Below are 16,838 nucleotides of genomic sequence, written 5' to 3'. Positions count from 1 at the left end.
ATTTCTTTTGTGAACATGATAAATTATTATTAATACATGATGGACAGTATTTTTAGGGATCGACTTATCTTCACCAATCCAATGTCAAAGCTGCTTTGGCTGCTACATGCAACCTGCACTACTTCAGTCATCAGACTGCTAATTATGCCCGTGTCTGTCTGTTGGTTTTGGCTTCTTATCCCCCACCCCCCTTTGACAGTTCAAGCCTTCCAAGAGAGGAGGCACTGAATATCACAAGCAAACACATACACAAACACACAGACCAAAGAGAAGGCAATGTATCTGTTACATTATTAAAATACATTAAATTATCACTCATGGGTTGGTAAGGTTTGACCTTACCCTTGTGAAGGGTTTTTGAGACGACTTGTGATAAAACCTTGTTGGCTGGACATTAGGTATCTCAAGTGCCTCTTGTAAATGAACAGCATTTGATCTTAATTTAACCTTTGGGTCCTGTCTTACATCACACGCAAAGTAGCAAGAAGCCCAGCGAAGGCATCGTTTTTATCAGTTTACAGTTGTCATTTTTGGGTTCCGCACAGACATGCGCAAAATAATACCACATATGCTCATGAGGGAGTCTTTTTGTAAAAAAGGAGGTGCGGTCAGGCACATAGATGGCACATTGATATTGTCCATCACCACAAAGTGGTTGTGCCTCAAACTACCAAAAATGTTGTCTATTGTCCAGTGTTGTCAGTTGCTGTACAAGCGTACATGCACGTTCACAATGCACTTACAACCTGGTTGCCTACACATATTGTCACAGTCACTTGTAATGGTGAAATATTAATATGGTTGTGCATTATGGTGACTTACTTACAGCTTACCTGGTTAGGCCATTTGGCCTGTCAACTGAGAACATCTCTTACTCCATTCTTCACGTCTGGGAAGAATCTCTTATCTCTGTAGTCTGTCAGTTCTGCCAGTTCTGGCTGTTATCCCTCCACCTCTTCCTAGGTCTCTCCAGTGGGCATTTTCCTTCTGGTTTGAAGGTCTGGTTTGAATATTAATGCCACTTTAGGGGGAAAAACAAATAACAGAGCAAGAGGAGTGACACAAAACAAACAAACAAACAAACAAACAAACAATTCTTATTTCCCAAGAGGGCTCTCTCTCTCTCTTCTTCTCAGAGGCAGGTGACATTCTATGCATAGAATACACAATGAAGGTGAATTAAAAACATCCATTAAATCAAATAAGGCAAAAAAGGCAAAGAAACAGAAAAAGAACCTTCACCGTGTTGCTACACTGTTTCACCTTATGGAGTGGTCCATTTTGTGTTCTGACAGTTTGGTGCTAATCCATTAACAGACCAGAAATGCTTTCACTTCATCCACTTCCTCAATATCATAATGCCGTGCCACTGCATCACTCCGATTTTATGGGAAGGACAGTTGTCACTTGTATTGGTTGACATTATGTATGCACTTTGCACCCGTCTTTACATGGGTATTTCCTGCTGTTTAAATAGCAGGGTGCACTCAGACATGCTTCAAAATGATTTGCACCATTTGCACAGGTCATTTTATATCTGCTTTCAAAGTAGGGCCCTCCATCATTTTCTGTCTGTGCCCTATGAGTGAGCGTGCTCTTTATGGTACCTCTGTTATCCTGGAAATGCAAGTGATTCAGCAAAGAAACTGTTCAGCTGTTGCTAACTAAAGACCTTGTTGCCAATTCTTGACATCATAGTTTTCGTTTTTCTTTAAAAAAAAGAAATCCATAATTTAACCCTGTTGATAGTTGCCTGGATCAGATGCTGTTTACTTTATTCCTATTTGCGCGTCTCGCTGGCACTGTGTCAGACAAACACAAATGGGCTGCAGTGGTAAATTGCTAATTAAACTGCTTAATGCCAAGCATGTCAGGATAGTACGCCTCAGTTTTTCCAACAGTCTGATCTCTGCCTCACTGCCATAAATCCTTGCGCCATCACTGTCTTCTCATCCGTAGCTCTCATCTTTATCATTCATGCTGCTCTCTGCTAGATAGGTACATCCCTTCCTCCCTCAGTAATATCTCCCAGAGTATACTTGCGATGATGGATGGAGAAGCAGTAACAGTGAAGCAGACATCGCATCAATCACAAACTCAACAACAGCATAGTTAACTAAATCGTTTTCCTCCCTTCACTCTGTTCTCCAGAGTTTAACCTTACTGTTGCCTGTCTGGCTCACAGATGTTGTCTCCTCTACCTTTCTAACTCAATTAGACCAAGACACAGCCATCATAAACTTGTTTCTCCTGTAGTGCTGTGGTCAATACTCTTCAATTCCTGTCATATCCACCCTTATCAGGTTATTGTTTGTTTGTTTAGTTGTTGTTTGCTGTTTTTTTAACACTTACAGTCTTAAGGGTATTTTCTTGATTTTACCATGCCTTCAGTAATTCCCCCTTCAGAGTAGTTGTTTTTAGTGTAATGCCCATGTGTTGTTTATCAAAATGGTCAGAAGAGTCTCACATTCTAGAATATGTGGCACACTTGGTCTGGGACACTGTATGTAGAAATATTTTGGCTCTAATAGTAAGTGAAGTGAATTTTTAGAAAATTCTTCAAGTCTTTACTGACAATAAACCTTTATTTTTATGAACTGTTTTAATGGTATAAAAGGGTTCACCAAAGTCTTTGATGGACTTACCATACAGCAAAAGCAACTGTTAGCTGTCTTTGTTGCTCGGTCTCTTTAGAAGATCTTTAAGTACCACCAGAATGACTGTGTCAAGTGAAGGTTTATGTAGGAAGACTTACGAGATGATGAGGAGAATCACTTGCAATGTGAGAGAGTGTCATCTGGGACATTTTGGCCATGCACCACACTTCTCTGGGCATGACGCAGCTTGCAGGATCCTCAGTATTGGGAAAAGCCGAGATCACCTTCATTTTTCACCTGTCTGTGGGAGATTGATGGCTGTTTTTGAAAAATTGGGATGTACCAAGTGACTGCCTGTGATTGCCATCCAGGGTCCAATGTGGCTTCATAGTGCGGGGGATATGGTGATGTGTGGCAAAGTGCATACTGCAAGACATTATCTGTTGCAGTATTAACAGCATCATTGCATCATTTGAAAGAAATCCCTTTTCCTCAAATTGCTGACAAGGAAAATACATGGGAGTCAATGGACCACCCGTAGTGGAGCTCGAAATGAACTGAAATCACCTTTTTCTGAAACTTAAAATGTTGCCATGTGATGTGGGTTGTTAAAAAACAAAAACAAAAAAAACAAACAAAAAAATGAACATCATTTTTGTCATAATGTATTCAGTGTAAAATTATTTAATATATCACACCCAATCACAACAAAGCTGCCTCAAGGCGCTTCACACAAGTAACATCTAACCTTACCAACCCGTAGAAGCACACAGGCAACAGTGATATGGAAAAACTCCCTCTGATGATTCCAGGTCAGGATGAGTGAGATGGTCTTGTAATTCTGTTGGTCTCATTCAACATAAGGCAAATACTGAATCACTACTAGTCATAACTAAATGTGTCAAGTGAAATATGCAGATGTAAACGGGTGATTCTTTAACTACGGGCACTATTGGCCTTGTAAATGTAATTTCCACCACACCATTGCCTTACAATATAAAGCGCCTTGGGGCAACTGTTTGTTGTGATTTGGCGCTATATACATGTGCTCTGATGTCACTGTTTATCTCCATAGAAACTACCCAAACAATCTTTCATACAAACTGTTTAGGGACATTACAGTGTTGTGGTGGAAATTACGGCAATAGTGTGGGACAACTACATTTTGTTTAAAAAAAAATCACAACAGTTGTATGACATTGAATACCCCAATTATGTTTTGATTATTTTGCTGATATTTTATTCAGAGATATTTTAAAACATTAGAAAAAACGTTTCTTTACCATTCATTTTTATCATTGAAGATCAAAAGTCTGGGTGTGGGACAAGCACAAAACGGCAATATTTGCATATAATGATGCTGAAAAAAGGTGAAAAAGTCATCATAGACTACTAGAACAAATTTCTTAACACACTTTCGTTGTAAAGATAACTATAAAAGTGTGAAATTGAAAATGTTTTTCATACAATATGATCAAAGGACATAATAAGTGCCCGTAGTCTAAGAATCACCTAAACATGATACCTCTTAACCTTTGTTTCTCTGTTCATCATGTCCTTCTTCAGCGCTGCCCATGCCTCTGGAACTTGGCCCAACTTTAGGTTTAAAGAAGTCAAGCTCTTTGGAAAGCCTTCAGACAGCCATGTCAGAGGTTAACAGAAAGAATGAACTCCTCCCCTTCCATCGTCCACGCTCAAATATGGTCAGAGGGAGAGGCTGCAATGAGAGCTTCCGGGCAGCAATTGACAAATCCTATGATGGGCCACCTGAAGACGATGATGGTAAGAAAGATCAGAGTGCCTGTTTTTGGTGCCTTTTGTGCATTTGCTAATAAGAACTTGCTTTAGACATAGAAGAAAATGAAACGGTATTTTCATAGGGATGTACCTATCCCATGGGTTAAAGTTCTCTGTCACCATGACAGATTTCCGTCATTTGGCAAATTTAATCACACATATGCGTGCGCACGTGGTGTCATGTGTGCTTTGGGGCAGAAATATGATAGTCTCACTGTCAAAGCAACATCCCATTCTGCACTAATCAAAGCAGCAGCAATGTCAGCGTGGACTGCGGAGGAAGGGACTGTGAATTTTCACTCCTCTCCGCTCTGTTTACTGCTTGCCATGAGCCACAGTCCTTCTGCTCCCTGTCTTCATGGGAACATTGGCAGACACTCCCCAGGTAGAGCGAGGCGTGGCTTTGCTTTGAAACAATGAAGAAATGATCCGACTGCTTTGATGGTTTGCTGCTTTATCTTAATTTTCCCCCGCTAAAACCCTAAAGAACATATGTCTGTGAGTAATATTTACCTTTTTTTATATTAAACTGACCTGTTATGGTCTTCTAAAACAGTTGATAGATGTATTTTATAACTTAAAAACGGGACCGCTGCTAATGCGTTAGCATGTCTATGGCGTTTTCAATGTTAAAGTTAGCATTAAGCTGTTTGTGTGTGTGTTTTCTGTATAATAAATAATGGCTTAGTGTTTGTTGTCATAAAAGAGTCAAATGTGTTATGAATTGCAATTTATTTATTTATTTTTATTTCTACATTAATAATAATAATAATCAGAAGAATCAGAATCGCCTTTATTGTCATTGTAATTTGCATTACAACGAGATTTGAGTGCAACTCCAAAAAGGTGCTTTCCGTGGTGCGAGTAATTTTTAGCCAAATAAAAGATAGTGAAATTTAACAGTAAATTATTCAGAGTATATCCACAACTAATATAAACATAAGGTAAAATAAAATGAAATAAAATGAAATGTGGACTAAGTAATGTAAAACGAGAATTATACGAGGTCTATTAGAAAAGTATCCGACCTTATTATTTTTTCAAAAACCATATGGATTTGAATCACGTGTGATTACATCAGACATGCTTGAACCCTCGTGGGCATGCGAGAGTTTTTTCATGCCTGTCGGTTACGTCATTCGCCTGTGGGCAGTCTTTGAGTGAGGAGTCGTCCACCCGCTCGTCGATTTTTTTCATTGTTTAGGAATGGCTCAGAGACTGTTGCTTTGTTTGATAAAAATTTTTTCAAAACTGTAAGGCACAACTGAGTGGACACCATTCAATAAATTCAGCTGGTTTTCGGTAAAAATTTTAACGGCTGATGAGAGATTTTGGTCTGGTAGTGTCGCTTTAAGGACGGTCCACGGCGCCTGACGGCGATCTGCGCTTCGAGGCGGCAGCGTCTCGCCGTTTCAAGTTGAAAACTTCCACATTTCAGGCTCTGTTGACGCAGTAAGTCGTCAGAGAACAGAGAACTTTCAGAAGAAGTCGGCATGAGGAGTTTATTCGGACATTCCATTGTTAACGGTCATTTTGTAATGAAAGAACGTGCGGGCAGAGTCGCATGTCGGGCCGGACCCGACCGCGGGGGGTCGCGGCAGGAAAAACACCTCCGTTGGAAATCTTAACGGGCAAGTTGGAACATGCCCAAGCTGTTAAACAATTTCTCAGTTACTCACTTGTTGAAAGCCATTAAAAGCCGCCTGAATTCTACAAATGGTTTTCAACACGGAGGTGTTTTTCCTGTCGCGGCGCACACAGATTTGCCGAGTCGTCACGGAAATGACTCGGCGAATTTGCGCGTACGTCTTTCATTAAAAAAATGTCCTTAAACAGTGGAATGTCCGCATGAATTCCTCATGCCGGCCTCTTCTGAATCTTCTCTGTTCTCTCACGATGTCCTGGGTGAATTAAGCCTTAAATTAGGATGTTATCAGCTCGAAACAGGCCGACGACAGCGCCTGGAAGCGCTGCAGGACGTCCCGCTCCGTGGGAAGTCCTTACACCGACAGAAACACCCCATAATCTCTCATCAGCCGTTAAACTTTTCACAGAAAACCAGCTTAATTTCTCGAATAGTGTCCACTCGGATATTCCTCACAGGTCCAGAAAAAATTTTGATAAAGCAACGCGCGCCGTCTCAAGCAGCGTGTGAAACAAAGGAATTCAGCCGAGAGGGCGGGACCACATCTCACTCAAGGCCTGCCCACAGGGAAATGACGTCACCGACACGCGTGAAAAAACTCACGCATGCGCACGAGGGTTCAAGCATGATTGGTGTAATCGCATGTCATTCAAATCCATATAGTTAAAAAAATAAATAAAAGGGTCGGTTTATTATCTAAGAGACCTCGTATACAACTGTTTAAGTTTAATGACAATTTGTTTCGGTCAAACTACATCTAAGCTGTGTTTTTACACAAGAAAAAAATAAAATGCAGTAAACTGCACATTTGTGTCTTTTTTCATGAAAATAACTTATTAAAGATCACATATTACACTTTAGTCAGGCCTTTAAAAAACTTTTGTGGACTCTTGCTGTAATATGTTGTCAGTGGTTGAGATAGTTTCTGTAGGCATCTAAAAATGCTCATAATCGGATGAAACCTGATGGAAATCTCTCAAACTAAAACAAAACATTACTCGAGGTATGTTTTTGACAAGAATATAACATCATAACTTTATTACAACCTCAAACGTTGATGTTGCGTGATAAAGGCCTTTTAATAATAACTCACTTCAAGAAATAATGGCAAAACTCACATGTAAGTAAAAAAAAACAAACAAACAAAAAAAATGATTAATAAATTACTAAAATAATCGTTAGTTGCAGCCCAAGTTTGTTTTACGAGTGAGAGCATTTTACAGATTAAATGTGAATAAGCCAGTTTTGAGTTTCTCAATGCACATGCGTTTTCAAAACTGGTGAGTGTTACTTTGTGCACAGCAGAACAATGTTGTGAGTTGCTTTAGGCTCTAATTTTGTATTTTATTGACTATACAGCAGCATCACAGCACCCATTTGGTGCATTCATCGGATTAGAACAGATCAAAATACTACAGAAGGCAAAGCACCACCAGACCCCCCATAATCAATAGTGTGTTTTTAATTCACAGATTGAAGTGACTTTTATTTGTTTCAGTAGGCTTCATACTCATTACAATTCACCAGAATATACAAAATTTGACTTGCTCTTTTAAAAAAATTCTGTGGGAGCACACCCAGACCCCCATAGTTTGAAGTGAGTTTTCTTTGTTTCAGAGGGCTTCATAGCCATTAAAATTCACCAGAATATACAAAATTTAACTTGCTCTTTTAAAAAAATTGTGGGGGAGAACCCCCAGATCCCCCATAATCAATATTGTGTTTTTACTTCACAAATTGAAGTGAGTTTTATTTGATTCAGAGGGCTTCATACCCATTAAAATTCACCAGAATATACAAAATTTAACTTGCTCTTTTAAAAAATTGTGGGGGAGAACCCCCATACCCCCCATAATCAATATTGTGTTTTTACTTCACAAATTGAAGTGAGTTTTATTTGATTGATTATTTGAATTAATTATTTACACATTATTCACTTTGCGTGTTTTTAGGAATCCACTAGGTTGCGTAGCTACTAGCTTTTAGCCGATTTAGCATGGCGGCTTCTCCTGTCTCTCCCGCACTTTTCTGCTCTGGTTGTGAAATGTTTAGTTGTTCCTCGGCTTCCTTTAGCAGTAACGGTACTTGTAATAAGTGCAGCTTATTCGTAGCTTTGGAGGCCAGGCTGGGCGAATTGGAGACTCGGCTCCGCACCGTGGAAAATTCTACAGCTAGCCAGGCCCCTGTAGTCGGTGCGGACCAAGGTGGCTTAGCCACCGTTAGTTCCCTCCTGGCAGATCCCGTGCAGTCGGGAAAGCAGGCCGACTGGGTGACTGTGAGGAGGAAGCGTAGCCCTAAACAGAAGCCCCGTGTACACCGTCAACCCGTGCACATCTCTAACCGTTTTTCCCCACTCGACGACACACTCGCCGAGGATCAAACTCTGGTTATTGGCGACTCTGTTTTGAGAAATGTGAAGTTAGCGACACCAGCAACCATTGTCAATTGTCTTCCGGGGGCCAGAGCAGGCGACATTGAAGGAAATTTGAAATTGCTGGCTAAGGCTAAGCGTAAATTTGGTAAGATTGTAATTCACGTCGGCAGTAATGACACTCGGTTACGCCAATCGGAGGTCACTAAAATTAACATTAAATCGGTGTGTAACTTTGCAAAAACAATGTCGGACTCTGTTGTTTTCTCTGGGCCCCTCCCCAATCAGACCGGGAGTGACATGTTTAGCCGCATGTTCTCCTTGAATTGCTGGCTGTCTGAGTGGTGTCCAAAAAATGAGGTGGGCTTCATTGATAATTGGCAAAGCTTCTGGGGAAAACCTGGTCTTGTTAGGAGAGACGGCATCCATCCCACTTTAGATGGAGCAGCTCTCATTTCTAGAAATCTGGCCAATTTTCTTGGATCCTCCAAACTGTGACTGTCTAGCGTTGGGACCAGGAGGCAGAGCTGTGGTCTTATACACCTTTCTGCAGCTTCTCTCCCCCTGCCATCCCCTCATTACCCCATCCCCGTAGAGACGGTGCCTGCTTCCAGACCACCAATAACCAGCAAAAATCTATTTAAGCAAAAAAATTCAAAAAGAAAAAATAATATAGCACCTTCAACTGCACCACAGACTAAAACAGTTAAATGTGGTCTATTAAACATTAGGTCTCTCTCTTCTAAGTCCCTGTTGGTAAATGATATAATAATTGATCAACGTATTGATTTATTCTGCCTAACAGAAACCTGATTATAGCAGGATGAATATGTTAGTTTAAATGAGTCAACACCCCCGAGTCACACTAACTGTCAGAATGCTCGTAGTACGGGCCGGGGCGGAGGATTAGCAACAATCTTCCATTCCAGCTTATTAATTAATCAAAAACCTAGACAGAGCTTTAATTCATTTGAAAGCTTGTCTCTTAGTCTTTTCCATCCAAATTGGAAGTCCCAAAAAACAGTTTTATTTGTTATTATCTATCGTCCACCTGGTCGTTACTGTGAGTTTCTCTGTGAATTTTCAGACCTTCTGTCTGACTTAGTGCTTAGCTCAGATAAGATACTTATAGTGGGCGATTTTAACATCCACACAGATGCTGAGAATGACAGCCTCAACACTGCATTTAATCTATTATTAGACTCTATTGGCTTTGCTCAAAAAGTAAATGAGTCCACCCACCACTTTAATCATATCTTAGATCTTGTTTTGACTTATGGTATGGAAATAGAAGACTTAACAGTATTCCCTGAAAACTCCCTTCTGTCTGATCATTTTTTAATAACATTTACATTTACCCTGATGGACTACCCTGCAGTGGGGAATAAGTTTCATTACACTAGAAGTCTTTCAGAAAGCGCTGTAACTAGGTTTAAGGATATGATTCCTTCTTTATGTTCTCTATTGTCATATACCAACACAGAGCAGAGTAGCTACCTAAACTCTGTAAGAGAGTTAGAGTATCTCGTCAATAGTTTTACATCCTCATTGAAGACAACTTTGGATGCTGTAGCTCCTCTGAAAAAGAGAGCTTTAAATCAGAAGTGTCTGACTCCGTGGTATAACTCACAAACTCGTAGCTTAAAGCAGATAACCCGTAAGTTGGAGAGGAAATGGCGTCTCACTAATTTAGAAGATCTTCACTTAGCCTGGAAAAAGAGTTTGTTGCTCTATAAAAAAGCCCTCCGTAAAGCTAGGACATCTTTCTACTCATCACTAATTGAAGAAAATAAGAACAACCTCAGGTTTCTTTTCAGCACTGTAGCCAGGCTGACAAAGAGTCAGAGCTCTATTGAGCTGAGTATTCCATTAACTTTAACTAGTAATGACTTCATGACTTTCTTTGCTAACAAAATTTTGACTATTAGAGAAAAAATTACTCATAACCATCCCAAAGATGTATCGTTATCTTTGGCTGCTTTCAGTGATGCCGGTATTTGGTTAGACTCTTTCTCTCCAATTGTTCTGTCTGAGTTATTTTCATTAGTTACTTCATCCAAACCATCAACATGTTTATTAGACCCCATTCCTGCCAGGCTGCTTAAGGAAGTCCTACCATTATTTAATGCTTCAATCTTAAATATGATCAACTTATCTTTGTTAGTTGGCTATGTACCACAGGCTTTTAAGGTGGCAGTAATTAAACCATTACTTAAAAAGCCATCACTTGACCCAGCTATTTTAGCTAATTATAGGCCAATCTCCAACCTTCCTTTTCTCTCAAAGATTCTTGAGAGGGTAGTTGTAAAACAGCTAACTGATCACCTGCAGAGGAATGGTCTATTTGAAGAGGTTCAGTCAGGTTTTAGAATTCATCATAGTACAGAAACAGCATTAGTGAAGGTTACAAATGATCTTCTTATGGCTTCGGACAGTGGACTTATCTCTGTGCTTGTTCTGTTGGACCTCAGTGCTGCTTTTGATACTGTTGACCATAAAATTTTATTACAGAGATTAGAGCATGTCATAGGTATTAAAGGCACTGCGCTGCGGTGGTTTGAATCATATTTGTCTAATAGATTACAGTTTGTTCATGTAAATGGGGAATCTTCTTCACAGACTAAAGTTAATTATGGAGTTCCACAAGGTTCTGTGCTAGGACCAATTTTATTCACTTTATACATGCTTCCCTTAGGCAGTATTATTAGACGGTATTGCTTAAATTTTCATTGTTACGCAGATGATACCCAGCTTTATCTATCCATGAAGCCAGAGGACACACACCAATTAGCTAAACTGCAGGATTGTCTTACAGACATAAAGACATGGATGACCTCTAATTTCCTGCTTTTAAACTCAGATAAAACTGAAGTTATTGTACTTGGCCCCACAAATCTTAGAAGCATGGTGTCTAACCAGATCTTTACTCTGGATGGCATTTCCCTGACCTCTAGTAATACTGTGAGAAATCTTGGAGTCATTTTTGATCAGGATATGTCATTCAAAGCGCATATTAAACAAATATGTAGGACTGCCTTTTTGCATTTACGCAATATCTCTAAAATCAGAAAGGTCTTGTCTCAGAGTGATGCTGAAAAACTAATTCATGCATTTATTTCCTCTAGGCTGGACTATTGTAATTCTTTATTATCAGGTTGTCCTAAAAGTTCCCTAAAAAGCCTTCAGTTAATTCAAAATGCTGCAGCCAGAGTACTGACGGGGACTAGCAGGAGAGAGCATATCTCACCCGTGTTGGCCTCTCTTCATTGGCTTCCTGTTAATTCTAGAATAGAATTTAAAATTCTTCTTCTTACTTATAAGGTTTTGAATAATCAGGTCCCATCTTATCTTAGGGACCTCGTAGTACCATATCACTCCAATAGAGCGCTTCGCTCTCAGACTGCAGGCTTACTTGTAGTTCCTAGGGTTTGTAAGAGTAGAATGGGAGGCAGAGCCTTCAGCTTTCAGGCTCCTCTCCTGTGGAACCAGCTCCCAATTCAGATCAGGGAGACAGATACCCTCTCTACTTTTAAGATTAGGCTTAAAACTTTCCTTTTCGCTAAGGCTTATAGTTAGGGCTGGATCGGGTGACCCTGGACTATCCCTTGGTTATGCTGCTTTAGACGTAGACTGTGGGGGGGTTCCCATGATGCACTGTTTCTTTCTCTTTTTGCTCTGTATGCATCACTCCGCATTTAATCATTAGTGATCGATCTCTGCCCCCCTCCACAGCATGTCTTTTTCCTGGTTCTTTCCCTCAGCCCCAACCAGTCTCAGCAGAAGACTGCCCCTCCCTGAGCCTGGTTCTGCTGGAGGTTTCTTCCTGTTAAGAGGGAGTTTTTCCTTCCCACTGTTGCCAAGTGCTTGCTCACAGGGGGTCGTTTTGACCGTTGGGGTTTTTCATAATTATTGTATGGCCTTGCCTTACAATATAAAGCGCCTTGGGGCAACTGTTTGTTGTGATTTGGCGCTATATAAAAAAAAAGTTGATTGAGTTGATTGATTCAGAGGGCTTCATACCCATTAAAATTCGACCAGAATGCACAAATTTGACTTGGTCTTTAAAAAAAATGTTCTGGGGGAGCACCCCCAGACCACCCAGAATCAAGACTACACCCCCCCCCCCCCACCACCACCACCACCACCACCCTTTTATGTACCTTTATGTTCAGGTTTTGCATTCTTTTTATGCTTTGTCTGACTCTCCTTAGAGGCTGTTTAGAATAGATTTGTATGCTGTACGTGGTGTGTCCATAAAGTAACGGTCCTTTTTATTTTTTTAAAAACTATATGGATTTCATTCATATGTTTTTACGTCAGACATGCTTGAACCCTCGTGCGCATGCGTGAGTTTTTCTATGCCTGTCGGTGACGTCATTCGCCTGTGAGCACGCCTTGTGGAAGGAGTGGTCCCGCCCCCTCGTCGGATTTTCATTGTCTGGAAATGGCAGAATGAAAAGGACTTTTTTCCATCAGAATTTTTTCAGAAGCTGTTAGAGACTGGCACCTGGAAACCATTCGAAAAAGTTATCTGGCTTTTGGTGAAAATTTTACGGGCTTCACAGAGAATAAGGACTTTAACTACAGCTTTAAGGACCCCTTTAAGGACGGTCGGTGTGCCGCGCTCCGAGCTGCGACGTCGCGGCACAAACCACTGGATCATTTCTAAACTGATGGCTCTGTGGATACAGGCCATCGTGTGCTCTTTCTCTGGTTGTCACAAGAGCTGGACATCAGCCATTTTCCAGCAGATTTCACTTTTAAGAAGAGATTTTGTCATGGAAAGCCGTGCGGAGGCTTCGCGCGTCACGACCGATTCGCTGATGAAGCGAGACAAAGGAACACCTCCGTTTCAGAGTGTTAGAGGACAAGTTTGGACATGTCCAGCTCTCCACAAGTTCTCTTATACTCACTCGACTGGTAAGCACTGAAAGCCGAGATAGGAAAAAAACAAAAAAGGATACCTTCAATCCAAGCTGCTCCTTAATGTAAAGATCAGGACAAAGGTGAGAACAGACCAAATGATTAACTTCAATGTCCTTTATTATGACAGTATCTAGAACAAAGGCCGATGTTCATGAGGTGACAGGCTGAATACAGGCCGAGTTCAGGAACATAGGCCACAGTCTCCCAGGGTAATGCGACAGAGGGTTATCCAAGCACAGGCAAAGTTCAGTAACAAGGGTTTCTTACACCAGCCAATCAGTACAAAATGACAGACCAGAATCAGGAAAACAGGACAGCAGCAAAGTATGTCACAGCAAAGCAGTAATGTGAAACATGACATACATGCCGGAAACAAAAGGAATATGCATAACAATCCAGTAACATAAGTGAGACAGGGAAAAGGTTGCTATACTGTGACAAATGATAACAATACAGAACAGCTGTGGGGGTTAGGGTGATTGAAACAGGACAGGACAGTGCAGTAAAAGGAGAGAGAGTGAGAGAGTGAGAGGGAGCGAGAGAGAGAGAGAATGGGAGTCCACAGTCCAAATAATTGAATTGAATTGAAACACAGGAATAATAATAATAATATACCAGAGCATTTGGAATACGAATTAACCAGATAACATGGAGAATAATATTAGAGACTGAACTTTGAAGATACCACCAGAAAACAGAACAATAGATATCAAACCAAAACACCAAAAGATGACCAGTGACACCTCATTCATTCATTCATTCATTCATTCATTCATCTTCTACCGCTTAGTCCAGTTAAGGGTCGCGGGGGGCTGGAGCCTATCCCAGCAGTCATAGAGCGCGAGGTGGGGTACACCCAGGACAGGACGCTAGTCTGTCGTAGGGCCACAAACAGACAAACAAGCACAGACACACCCACACACACACCTACGGACAATTTTTAAAGATTCCAATCCACCTAACCCGCATGTCTTTGGATGTGGGAGGAAACCAGAGCACCCGGAGGAAACCCACGCACACACGGGAGAACATGCAAATTCCACACAGAAAGGCCACGGGAATTGAACCCACGACCTTCTCACTGTGAGGCAACAGTGCTAACCACTAACCCACCGTGCTGCCCACCTCATACTTTCATTTTATTTTTATTTAATAAAAAAAAAAAAAAAAAAAAGTAAACAGATTTATGTGACATCAATTTCACTTTCACAGTGCAGAATTGTAGTTGTATAACTTGGACATTTCAGACATTCTCATTATTATTGCCAATATCATTTTTATAATATAAACATTTCTACAAATTATCTTCCTTAGACTCAAACTGAAAACAAATCTCTACAACTTGATATAAATTAATTAAAAATATAAAAGCCAAGATGATGGGTTGCATAAGTAATCAGCCCCTTTGGTATAACACTTGTAAATAATCAGTTTGATTGTGTTTTCTTCAGACAAGTCAGGGGATGGATACATGAACATTTCCAAGTCACTGAATATGTCTTGAACTTTATTTACATCAGTTATGAAGAAATACAAACAGCTTGGCACTCTGGTAAATCTGTGTAGAGTAGACAGATCTCAAAAACTGAGTGACTGTGCAAGAAGAAGAGTGAGGAAAGCCACCAAGGCACCCAGACAACCCAGAAGAGGTTTTAGGCTTCTGTGGCTGTGACTGGAGAAATTGTGCACAGTGCATGGTTTGTATTTTGTATCTATGGTTATACAGCTTCATAATGAAGTGGTACAGAGGAGTGGTTTCTTTCACCAAAACATTAAATCTAGGCTTGCATCTCAGATGTACCTTCTGGCAAATTGTAGCTGAACTTTGAGGTCTTCTTTTTAATAAAACCCTCCTCTATACAACTTCATCATGAAGCTGTATAACTGGTGATGCAAAATGCAAAACATGCACTGTGCACAATTTTTCCAGTCACAGCCGCAGAAGCCTGTAACTTCTTCTGGGTTGTCTGACTGTCTTGGTGGCTTTCCTCACTCTTCTCCTTCTTGCACAGTCACTCAGTTTTTTAGAAGTATCTACTCTACACAGATTTACAATAGAGTGCCATACTGTTTGTATTTCTTCATAACTGATGTAAATAAAGTTCAAGACATATTCAGTGATGTGGAAATGTTCATGTATCCATCCCCTGACTTGTTTCAAGAAACTGGCAATTAAACTGATTATTTACAGGTATTATACCGAAGGGGCTGATTATTTATGCAACCCATCATCTTGGCATTTATATTTTTAATGAATTTATATGAAGTTGTAGAGATTTGTTTTCAGTTTGAGTCTAAGGAAGATAATTTTAGAATTTTTTAAATTGAGAAGTCTGATTTACTTTTTGTATTTGAAACACCTTAAACAAATTAAAATGTGTGAAATACCAAGGGGTGAATACTTTTGCAAGCCACTGTAGATGATTTACCTCCCCCTGCTGGAATGGCATGTGAGTGCAGAATGTATCCATTGTTCACTGTTGTTACCTACTATCCCTAATATCTCCAAAGATATTTGTCCTATCAACTTTCTATTTTCAGTGTTAATCCGTGACCCAAAATACATTAAGCATACCAAACTGCAAATGTCAGCTGTCCCTGGTTTATCCATGATCGAAGCCATACACACGCATGCAAGCATATGCGTACACAGAGGCCACTTGGCTTTTAATATATAGATTGCTAATATATGAAGCAGGGCTGGTGACCCTTGGGCTGGAATGTGTGGCTTGATTTGATACCAGAATGAATTCACCTGTGCTGCCAGTTGATGACTTCAAACTCAAAACTGTTCAGGACCTATTTAAAACCTTTTCAACACCCAAGATTTGTGACGCTGTTCCAGCATTGATGTCGAAAGGATGACAGACATGTAATGAGATAAGTGGGATCTTATTAGATATAAAGTTTATTGAAATAAATGTTCTGAAACATTCCAGTTGATTTTCCCCCTGTGTAGTCGAAACATAGTAAAACATATGTGAATGAATTGCACCATTTTGATTCGTAAACTATACTTAATTATCCATGAAAAATAGGTAAGTGTTGCGTACATGATTTTGACTTTTGGTGCAAAAGGGGAAATAATGACTATGAACTGATTAATAGTAGTTGCTATAATATTGATGCACCAGGAAATAGCAACTTATTTCTGCTCTGTGAAAGATCTTAGACGTAGATAAACACTGGTGCCTCCTGGACAGTTCAGGAATGTGCATCCATCACAAATTATGAATTTCATATGTAAAGATTACAGTCAATGTAGAGTCTGTACGTACACCAGCATGTACGATGGGTGTCATTTAACTGTGCATGAAAATGTGGTGAAAATCAGATGTGAATCTGACTCTAGTTACTTGAATGTAGTGTGATACTGAAACAGCTTCAATGATTCACTAATTGCTTGCTCTCAGCACTGTGTGTTGGAGCGACGCTTGAACAGCACACGCCAGCTGGAGCAGTGTAAACACGCAAGGCCTTGGAAGTGGATTGTGCATTCTGA

At 40.3% G+C, this 16,838-nt stretch overlaps 1 protein-coding gene across 2 annotated transcripts in view; it reads left to right on the top strand.

Annotated features, from left to right (window-relative positions):
• Nucleotides 1-16,838, top strand: part of LOC117524798 (partitioning defective 3 homolog B-like) — an 830,560-nt gene that overhangs the window by 478,812 nt on the left and 334,910 nt on the right. For both annotated transcript variants that reach the window (XM_034186621.1, XM_034186620.1), the window contains exon 18: nt 4,164-4,379. In XM_034186621.1, the coding sequence (XP_034042512.1) occupies nt 4,164-4,379 (216 nt within the window). The remainder of the gene's footprint in view (nt 1-4,163; nt 4,380-16,838) is intronic.

This window comes from Thalassophryne amazonica, chromosome 14, assembly GCF_902500255.1.
Source record: "Thalassophryne amazonica chromosome 14, fThaAma1.1, whole genome shotgun sequence".
NCBI classification, from domain to species: Eukaryota; Metazoa; Chordata; class Actinopteri; order Batrachoidiformes; family Batrachoididae; genus Thalassophryne; species Thalassophryne amazonica.
The sequence above is the reverse complement of the archived record's forward strand: the minus strand, read 5'-3'. Positions and strand labels throughout refer to the sequence as shown.